This window comes from Buceros rhinoceros, unplaced genomic scaffold (assembly GCF_000710305.1).
Source record: "Buceros rhinoceros silvestris isolate BGI_N320 unplaced genomic scaffold, ASM71030v1 scaffold6052, whole genome shotgun sequence".
NCBI lineage: Eukaryota > Metazoa > Chordata > Aves > Bucerotiformes > Bucerotidae > Buceros > Buceros rhinoceros.
This window is the reverse complement of record NW_010397080.1, coordinates 32,185-42,172: the sequence shown is the minus strand read 5'-3', so window position 1 is coordinate 42,172 and position 9,988 is coordinate 32,185. Positions and strand designations below refer to the sequence as shown.

The 9,988-nt window shown below is 40.3% G+C and overlaps 1 protein-coding gene across 1 annotated transcript in view; it reads left to right on the top strand.

Annotated features, from left to right (window-relative positions):
* NOX4 (NADPH oxidase 4) overlaps positions 1-9,988 on the top strand; it is a gene marked incomplete at its 5' end in the record, with an annotated part of 81,709 nt that overhangs the window by 42,403 nt on the left and 29,318 nt on the right. Inside the window, one exon of the mRNA XM_010146104.1 lies at positions 7,550-7,631. Coding sequence (XP_010144406.1) covers positions 7,550-7,631 — 82 coding nt within the window. The remainder of the gene's footprint in view (positions 1-7,549; positions 7,632-9,988) is intronic.

The window sequence follows — 9,988 nt, the reverse complement described above, 5'->3', positions numbered from 1 at the left end:
CCCCCTGCCCCCTCCTTTTTTTTTTTTTTTTAAGTTGGTTTACTTTTTTTGTGAGAAATATTCTTTTTCTCTCAAAAAATTAATGTGGTCAAAAATACTGTCTGAAAGTCAGAAATACTGTCTAAAAGCCAAAGATATCATTTGCAAATGCTCTCCTCACTGCCTCTTAGGATTTACATGTCTCCAGCTTTCTTTATCTCCTCTTGGCTGGGTTCCCAGTTTAGGGTATATTTGCTGTAATATGCCATGATCTCACTCTCCTGGAGAGAGAAAGCACTTGCATCATGGCAACTCTAACTGGGGAAAGAGATTGGCACATGAGAAAACTCCACTGCGACTTAACATGAAGTGTGCTGCATTTTATTTATATGTACGTGCCCACACACATCCCTAAACTTTCAGCATTTGGGTGTGTTTTTACATTTTATTTTTTTTCTCTTAAAATCACGATATCATACCTAAACAACGTTTTGATTTAAAATATTTGACTGTCTATAAGGAGTAAAATTTGGACAATGCTTTACGCAAAGTGTCACTGTGTTTTGATGAATTTGAAGGGACCCTACTCTGTAGTGGAAGCTGATAAACAATGGATGACTGCTTAGCTCTGACTTACCTGGAACCACAAAATTTTAAGTTATGCTATAGCAAGTACCATGATCGTGAGTAAGAGAATGGTCCTCTGCTGGGGAGTGAGTGTGGAAGGTCTGTGGATCCCAACAGGCACATTTGTGTTTTAATGTTTATGGGGCAAGGTGGGGACTCAGTGGAGAATGGTGATTACTGAGGGCTGTTGACACATTTTTCAATGTTAAAGGGGGATTTTGGGGAGAGCAGGAGTTTTAGAGATTATTGGCTATTTTGAGTTTTGCTGAAATGGCTGCTGTGATGATCTTACTCTGCTGTCAACGATAACTAGCACTCCTACAGCCTCTGAGAAGCCTCCTCATGTTATGTGAAATGAAAATAAATCAGTGGGCAGTTCGTGCTTTTCTTTGCGATAAGCAGTTTTAAGGACTATCTCTTCCCATAAATTAAACATATTCCTTTATTCATTAAGCACAGTGTAAGTGCCATTCCCTCAAGGAAAATGCCACAGACACCCCCACACATTTTCAAAGACAAAGCTGTGATGCTTTGCTGTGCTTTGCCAAGTAGCTGGTGCCAGCCTGACAGCACAGGGCTTTCCCTCAAGGATTTCACTTACACTGTGTCAGCTGAGTGTCTCTTGAGCTTAGCCATGACTGGTTTGAAAAAGGAAAAATTTCTAATTAAAGGAAGATATTTTTATAATTTCTGCTATTTGATGTTTGCATTTTTTTAATGGGTTGAGAGGATTGTGGCCCAGGATTAACAAGCATGGCGAATGAAATTTTCTCAGGGCAGATTTCAAATAAAGCAGCTTTTCATTAATCCAAAATTTTGTTTCAAAATAATATTTCTTTAGAAGTCTCCCATAGCTTCTCAACACATAGGTACCAGCATGTGCCATTTCTACATGAAGAGGTTTTTATCAGTCTGTGCCGTTTTGTATTGCTGAGTTTGTCATGGTACACTGATGCATCGCTATATGCCAGGTCGTGACTGGTAGCTGAAAGACTCGAAAGATAGGTATCTAAAGACAGCTTATAGCTGTAAGAACTGGCAGAATCACTATTGCAGAAAAGTACATGCAAACCATTTCCTTACAAAGATGTAAGAAACTGTGTGATCTCAACCGTGTTAAACCAGTGGTTCTTTGTTCTAGAGAATCCCACAGCATATTTTAAGTAGAGTCTGCACAAGAGCTAGTGTTAAGTCAGCATATGTATTTTAAAGAAATTATTAATTAAAAGTAAATGAAAACTACCCAGGCTAGGTTATATATAGTAGTTTATATTCAGGGAGCGGGCTGGCTGAAGTTCTCCAGAATGACTTGTCTAATTCAGATGTAAGAAGAAAGAACAGAATTGCTCACAGCAGGGTGAAGTTAAGCCAAACTTTTGATACATTTCCTGATACACTTGTGTGCATTACATTTTATCACCGATAAAAAAAAAAAAAGAGAAAAACAATATCTAATGGCTCATTTCATTTGCCAGTCATTCAGATTATTTCCTGCTAAGGTTTTGATATTGCCCTTTGAGAGATATTACAAGAAACAGAGCCTCAGATGTGATTATATCTTTGGAAAAAAATGTGCATTACTTCCCAGTGGATCATCCCCAGTTGACTAGAAAAATTTATGTAGAAAATAGAATCCAGCTGAGCTCTGATCACTTTATCCTGTGTTATGCTTCAGTGCAACTAGTGCTAGGAGTGCTTTTAGAGAAGAATTTGTATGTGCTCTCTGAAAGGCACAGGCAGCTGAAAGCACAGGAGAAATTATTCTTATATAGAAATGGAGTCTCATAATACCCTGTTTCTTCTTTTGTTTCTTACTTGGAGCCTTGTTACTGTTATTTCCAGCATTTTAGTCCTACTGCGTGACTGGCTGGACAGGCATTTCCCCCACAGGGTGTTTATCAGTGCTGTTTGCCCCAGCTTAGTTCAGGTTTCCCTCTAGCCCTGAGAACAGCTTAGCACCTTCAGTGGAGGTGCTCACACGACTTAGCTGTGAGGAAGTAAAAGCTATGCTTTATGACCTTACTAACATCAGTTAAGCCTCAGTGATCAGCAACAGCTGGAGGGAAGGGGGCTGGGCAACCTCATCACTGTCCTATATTACAAGGCAGGGAGTGAGGGTGGGTGCATTAGCAATGAAAATCACGTTCTCTTTTTTCTTTAGCATTTTCCCTTCCCATCCCTGCCCCTATTAATAGAAGCCAATAGCTAACCTGACCAGCATGTATGAAGCCTGTGGCAGGGCAGCGTTTTGACCATGCTGGTCAGCTGTGAGGACAGTTGCCTCCTAACTTGCTGGGTCCTGTTCCTCAGAGGTGGGTTTGCACTTTTACCCAAAGTAAAAGTGGCAATCAATTGAAACAGCACAAAATATTAATATTCATATTTTTTCCCCATAAACAGACCTGCTGATTATATCACTTAGTGAAATTTAGGATGACTTTTAAGGAAAGAGTTAGCACAAAGAACTGGGATGTATTTAGCAATAATGTGCCCATGGGGCGTGCTTTGCTAGGCTAAAACCTCCTAGCGCTTCCCTCCTGTTCTGTTGTAATGGAGTAGCAGTGTTTTGTACGAGACTGGCCTGTTTCGTGTCTTGTGCATGCAAAGCGTTTTGTGCATCACCCACCTCAATAACAGTGGCTGAAGATAAGATATAATCTTGTCATTACTTATATTACTTACATACTTATATATACTTACATTACTTATATTACTTACATTACTCCTTGGGTTGCACAGGGAAAGATCCATTAAATCTTGGAGTCTTCACTCTTGGAGATATTCAAAAACCCAACTGAACATGGCCATGAGCACCTTGCTCTTGCTGCCCCTGCTCAGAGCAGGAGGATTGGACTAGACAACCTCCAGAGATCCCTTCTAGCCTCAACTATTCTGTGATTCTGCAAAGTTATTATACAGTAATTTATTTGCAAGTGTAATATTGAAGCTGTGCCTCTATTAGTAAGAGTCTGACATGATGCCATGCTTGCAGTCTAAACTGAGGCCAAGTAGGAGTAGACGAAAGCCCGAGAATGAGTTCCCAGTAACTGGTGATGGTTTTGTTATGATTCAAAATTTTTACCTTGGATGAGATTAATTCCATTATTTTGTAACTGCCATTTAAATATGTTTAATGAAAAGTTCTTGTAGCTTGTTCAAATGTATAAAATACATTACGCTTGCAAACCTATTTATAGACCTGGTTAAAAATACCAGTGCATGTACGCATGTGGGTACGTACTGATGTTTGATATATTTGGTGACAAAGTAATACATACACATGGCTGGAGATGATGTGACCGTGACAGCCCAAGAATAACACTTCGGGGTCATGATAATTATTTCCATGACGACATCAGCTCAGTGTTCAGCAGCAATAAAGAGAAAAAGTTATTAGGAGAAGAATAAAGCAGGGGAGGTCACTGTGCAGCTGGGTATTTCTGTGCTGCTCCCAGGACTTGAATCCTGTGTACAGCTCTGGTCCTCATCTCTCAGAATACTGGACAAGGTTCAGGAAGGAGTGACAAAGATGATCAAAAGCATGGGAAAGCTTCCAAACATAGGACAACTGAGTATGCAGGGACTCTTTAGCCTGGAAAAGAGATAATTTAAACAAATATAGCAACAGTCTACAAAATTATGCATAACACTGAAAGAGTGAGTGGGTAGGACCTGATTATTCCTGGTTTCTGCCAGTATTAGAACTTCTGGCCATCAAATACAGTCAGTAAGACACTATTTCAGAGCAAGCATAAGATGATGAATCTTTGTGTAGTAGGTGAGAGACACATGGAAATCCTTGCCAGTGGATAGTGGATAGATGAGGAAGTTACATGTGGGACTGGGCAAGTACTTTAAAGACAAGTCAAGGCATTTTTTAATAGACAAACCTCTTTAGGCTCAGGAGATCCACTGAGATAGAAATGGTTGAAATCTGGGAAAGTGAAAGCAGGAGAGTCTTGCCCTGTGCTGATTGTTCCATGGGTGTCTTCCTGTGAAGCAAGATGTTAGAGCAGGGGGACCCTTGTGAATCAGTACAGCCTGACAAACTGTGCCTTTGCTGAGCTGTTTAGCAGCTTACCCTCTGGAGCTTTGCAGTGCTGGATAGTATTGCAGTAATGACACAGCTGGAGAGTAGCTCCCTTGCAGTGGTAAAATCCCATGTAGCTTTTGAAAGCTATTGGGCTTTCTCTAGTTTCTGTATCAGATCACAAGTAACAAAGAGAGAACCAGCTGAATCCCCTCCTCGCATAATTTGGGTCTATTTTTTTGTGTGAATGAAAGGACTTTTTAGACCCAAAAGGGGCTAACTGATGCCTCACCACTAGTGATGAAAATGCTAGTTGAGCCTCCCTGCATTGACTTACAGGGAGATCAAACAGCAAAGTATGGCTCTTCATGGTCAAAGGGAGCAATTGTAGAACTCAGTGCTAAAAAAAAAATCTGCACAAACAACATTTACTTCATAACGTGTATTTATAAAGATATTTTTTAAAGTTACTGTTTTATGTTATTTGTAAACCCTTTTTTACTGTTGCACTCTGTTGTGGAATGATCTCTATTGTCATGACAGAAATAGACTTCAAGTCCAGTAAGTAACTCTGAGAAAGATGAAGCATGTACATAATGATCCCATGGGACAAATTAATCCTAAAGGCTTCTGCTCAGTGTGCTGCTTCTCTTTAGAGAGTTTGCAGGACATGGAGGCTACACGTGCTGGAGGAAGTTGTAGGATGCATTTGAGATGAGGTGGAACGCTACCATATAGCCTACGTGTTGCCATGGAAAAATGGATAAAGTCATAGGGTGAAATGAAAATACATCTGCCTGGGAAATTTGCCATAGCGTGGGGGAAAAAGTAAAAGTCGACTTTAACTAAAACAAGATCCAGTAGGGAAGCTATTTAAGCCAACTTCAGATACCGTAAACTTGTCTACTTTCACTCGAATACTGTCAAGCCCTTGTCACAGTGTTTTCAAGATCGTAGCTTGTTCAACTGAGCCCTGGGGTGCAGCCAGGTGGCCAGAGCAGTGGGAAAGGGCAGCAGCACAAGAAAAACTCACAGAGTAGGAGGCAGAGGTGGAATATGGATCTCTCTCTGGGTGGCGTACATCTCGGGCAGAGCAAAGGAGCAGGACCTATCTGTGCCCTTGCTGAGATGTGTTTTGTCTATCCCAGAGAGTCACAGGTCTGTTGCAAGGTCTGCCAAACCAGTGTCAGTACAAACCAGTTAGAAGTAGCATGGCGATGTGCATTATTGAACTGAAGAAGAGCATGTCTCCCCACGCTTTACGTTGCTGTTGAATTTGGTTGTAGGCCCCCAAAAATAAATAAATCAGACCACCTCAAAGACAGATCCTTAGTCATGGTGGCTTGCACCGTTTTCTGGAGGTCAAAACCCTTGAGTCATGCGAGGAAGTGCTATAACTCAGTGTCTGCTGTTGAAAACTTCTCACTCCACCAGGCATGCACCAAAGGCTGTGGTTCGTACTAAGCCTTTTTATAAAGGGTTCCTAGAAATGCACAAGTAGCTCAGGTTGCATTGGGAGATCCCTGGGCTAGGGGTGGAAGTTAATGTGCTCACTCTGAGACATACACAGTTGGATGATTTTGCACCAGTGAAAGCTTCCTGAAGCCTTTCAATTCTTGTTCAGTGGCTCTTGAAGATCACAACATATCATCTGTACGGATGTGAGCACATGCCTGCGTACAGCATATCGCCATGTACCAGAGGACAGGAAAAAGCATATCTTTGCATTTTGCTACGCAGAGAAAATTCAAGAATAGATCAAGATGTAGCTGTAATGGCAAGTTTTTTGTCAAGACAGTGCGCAGACTGTTCCCTGAAAGATGGTCATTGAGTTTTACTTCTGTCTTTACAGATTGCATATATTGTTGTTGGCCATATCCAGTCTCTGTCTCAGTTAGGTACAGGGAGAGCTAAGTTACATTTTGAAGATGCAGGGAGAATTTTGGAGGTACAAGTGCTTATTTCTTCCAAAATTGAATATGAAGAAAGGAACAAAGATATTAACTATCAGCCCTTGTTTCTTCACTGCAGATCCTGGTATCTCCTCCAAGATGTTTGCAACACGTATTAGCCAGCTGATGGAAGACTAGGTCAGACCATATGAGGCAATTGACCTTTAAAACTGAGCCTTTAACCAGCAAAATTTTTCACCTGAATTTATTAAGCTTTCTTCAAAGTGTTATACCTTTATGAAGTATGGGTTTGGGTTTCTTTTCCATTTTAGAGGCTACATAGCAGAATTGTATCCAAATTAATGGAGTTAGTTATGATGACATAAAACTGAATGTGAAGAAAGCCATCATATATCAGCCTGTAAGAAGTAAGAATGCTGCTGTGGTTCCTTTTCAGAGCTGGGAGATTCAGACTTTTTCTCCGTTTATTTTATGTCCCTTGATTTCCTTATCTGTAAACCCTGTGTTAGAGGATTTTCTGAGATATATAGGGATATAAGGGGAGGAAGAACTGAACTTATCCTCAGGTTCAGCTCCCAGAATGAAAAACTTAGATGGAGAGGATAGCTAGTTCAGAGAAACCCTTAGTACAGCTACTACTCACAACACTACAGGGTGTTTTTATGGCTGTTGTGTATGATACCCAGAAGACCTGTATGCACACCTCAGAGAATTGTAAGCACTACTAGAATTCAATATTGGATGAAAAAAAAAAACATTTTAAAATATTACGTGAAAGGTTTGCAGGACACAGTGGTTTCTAATCTTAGCAGCAGTTTTCTGTGAATATATAGGTTTTATTCCCTATACACTGAGCTTTGCCTGATAAATATTGCTGGAGAAGAGAATTCACTGATATGACTGCTTGCTTACTTGTGGCCTGAACTTACAATGCAGAGTCACAGTTTGGGTTTGTTTGTTTTTTTTTTTCTTTTCTTCTTTTTTTTCTTTGTCCTGACAGAAAGATTTCGGGATTTACTGCTTCTACATTCAAATCAAGATGCAGAGATTCTGCCCATCTTTCAGCAGAGGCGCTATCCCAAGTAAGTAAGATTGTCTTCTTGGGAGAAATAAAACCTTTATCTATTTGCAGCGAGGGAGAGTGAAGCATTTATAGCACTGTACACGCTTTTGGTGTGAAGTCCTAAGGCAGAGAGCTGTCAGGGAGCCACACTTACACTGAGCTTTGCAATCTTTCAGCAGTGTCAGGGACAGGCAGTCGTGCTTTGCAAGTGTACCTGGCTGTCAGCAGGGATGCGGTGGTGGAGCGCAGGTGTTAAGTTTCCTGGATCAGTGTCTGGTGGAGCTTTGTTTCACTTGATGCTGTGTTGACATAGGCAGATGTTTTGTCAGGCTAATCTCTACTCTGGTCTTGTGTTATTCCATCATTTATGGTGACAGGTTTCCTTGGATTTTAAGTCAGGACCTTCTGGAAGCCTGCAAGCACTAGAAGCCTAGTTCTTCTGCCCTTTTTAGGGCTGTGTGTACAGGCAGACCAAAAAAGAAGTGCGGTGTGTTTAGGAGGTCTTGCATGTATTGAGTGTCCTGGACAAAACCCTTTTTTCTCCCAAGTGACATACCTGAATAAAACAATAAATGCTCCTTGTTGTTATATTGGTTAAAAGAAACAATCACTATCACCTAAGTCTTGAAAGGAGAAAGCGAAGGGGAGAGAAGAAGAAATAGTTCTCACATTAACCAGAGTGAGCAATGAAAGAAGGCTAGTGCAGAATGGACAGAGGGAGGAGAAGGATGAGTTAATGTCTGGAGCCAATTCAGCAATGATGATGAAAGTAAGCAAAGTTATTTATTTTAGTTGTTATTGCTAGCATTTCCTGAAATACATAAAAAAACAGTGCAGCTAAGGGTTAAATACAGCTCTTAAAAACTAATTATTCAATTTTTTTGAAAGCAGGCAACAAGTAGAGGGGCCAATCACCTCCTCAGTGTGAATGCTTTAAAATAAAAGCACTCAAGAGTAAAATCCTGATTCTGAAAATGGTGACATTTTTGCATTGATTTCAAGGGAGACAAAATTTTTTCTCCCTGAATCTGTCATTTGCATTATCCATTGTCACTGTTTTACTGAAGTGCCATGGAGATGCAATATGTGAAACTTGGGAGGCACCTTACATGGATGGACTTGTCTACATGTTTCACTAGGACTTGCATGAGTTAATATTTTCTCCTCACCCTTCGGAGCACTGGAACTGTTGTTCTTCCACAGAGTAGAATGCTTTGCTTTGCTTAGATGTGTTCGCTTATAGAATGGGCACTGTCAGACTGGTCTGAGAAAGTAGTTTATCATCCTTCCTTAAAGAACAGACTGATTTCTCTATAAATCGTTCCTAAGTCAGACGAATTTCCATTTCCTTACCTTCAGTTTATTGCTAGCATTCCTGGCAAGTACAGTCTGCTAGCAATATTGCACGTTGGCAGATTGCATGGGTGAATGAGTGCCTGTTGTCTTCTGTTCAATGGATGCTTCAGCTCTTTGATGGCCATACTACAAATAGCTCCATAGTAGGAGCTCTATTGCTATTTGAAGTTATAGAGGCCTGCATCACAAAACGACACGTTTTCAACCCCTTGGCAAAATTGACTGATTCCTCTAATATACAAAGTCACCCAAACTTTGGCACCAAATTGAAAGGGAAAGTTGCATATCTTCTTAAAAGCAATAGATTTCTGCCTATAGCATCATTAATTGGTGCAAATTTGCTTGCTTGTTACCCAAATTTATCATCTACTGTAGTTCATTTAGAAAGTGGTGGAAGATTATTGACATATCCTATTTTCCTTAGGGATTGCCTTTCAAGTGAAATACTGGTCTTCAGCAAGGTAGAAAACCTGTTCATCTTCTTAATATATTTTGTCTTATTCCCATGTCAGTTTTTTCCCTTCCCTGTGCTCATTTTCACTCAAAGGTCAGTTAACGGAAATGAAGGTAATAAACAGATCTCATAAATCAGTGTCCCTTCATGGACTTCAGCTGAGCAGTGGCTGGTTGTACTGCGTAAGGATCTGAGCTGTAAGGTCGTTTTAATGAGATGTTGTCATGGGGCACAAGCTGAAGCTTGTCATGCTTAAGGAAATCCTAAGAATATGAAAGGTTAAAAGTAGAAGAGAAATTTTAGTAATGACTGAGCTGAATTGCTTGACTAAGCAGGACTTAGTAGGTAGAATGGATAAAATTTTGCACATGTTTAAGAGACCTATGGCCAAAGGAAGGAGATTGGATAGGAAGATGTTCAGCATCTCTCAGGATATTCAGAGTCATAGTATAAATATTAAAGGCTAAATGAGCAAACTGTAATCCATTAATTTTTGAAAGAAATAGAAACCTTGTTGTTCTGGCCTGGATTATGTTCTTGTACATGTATTATCTTAAGACCTGAAC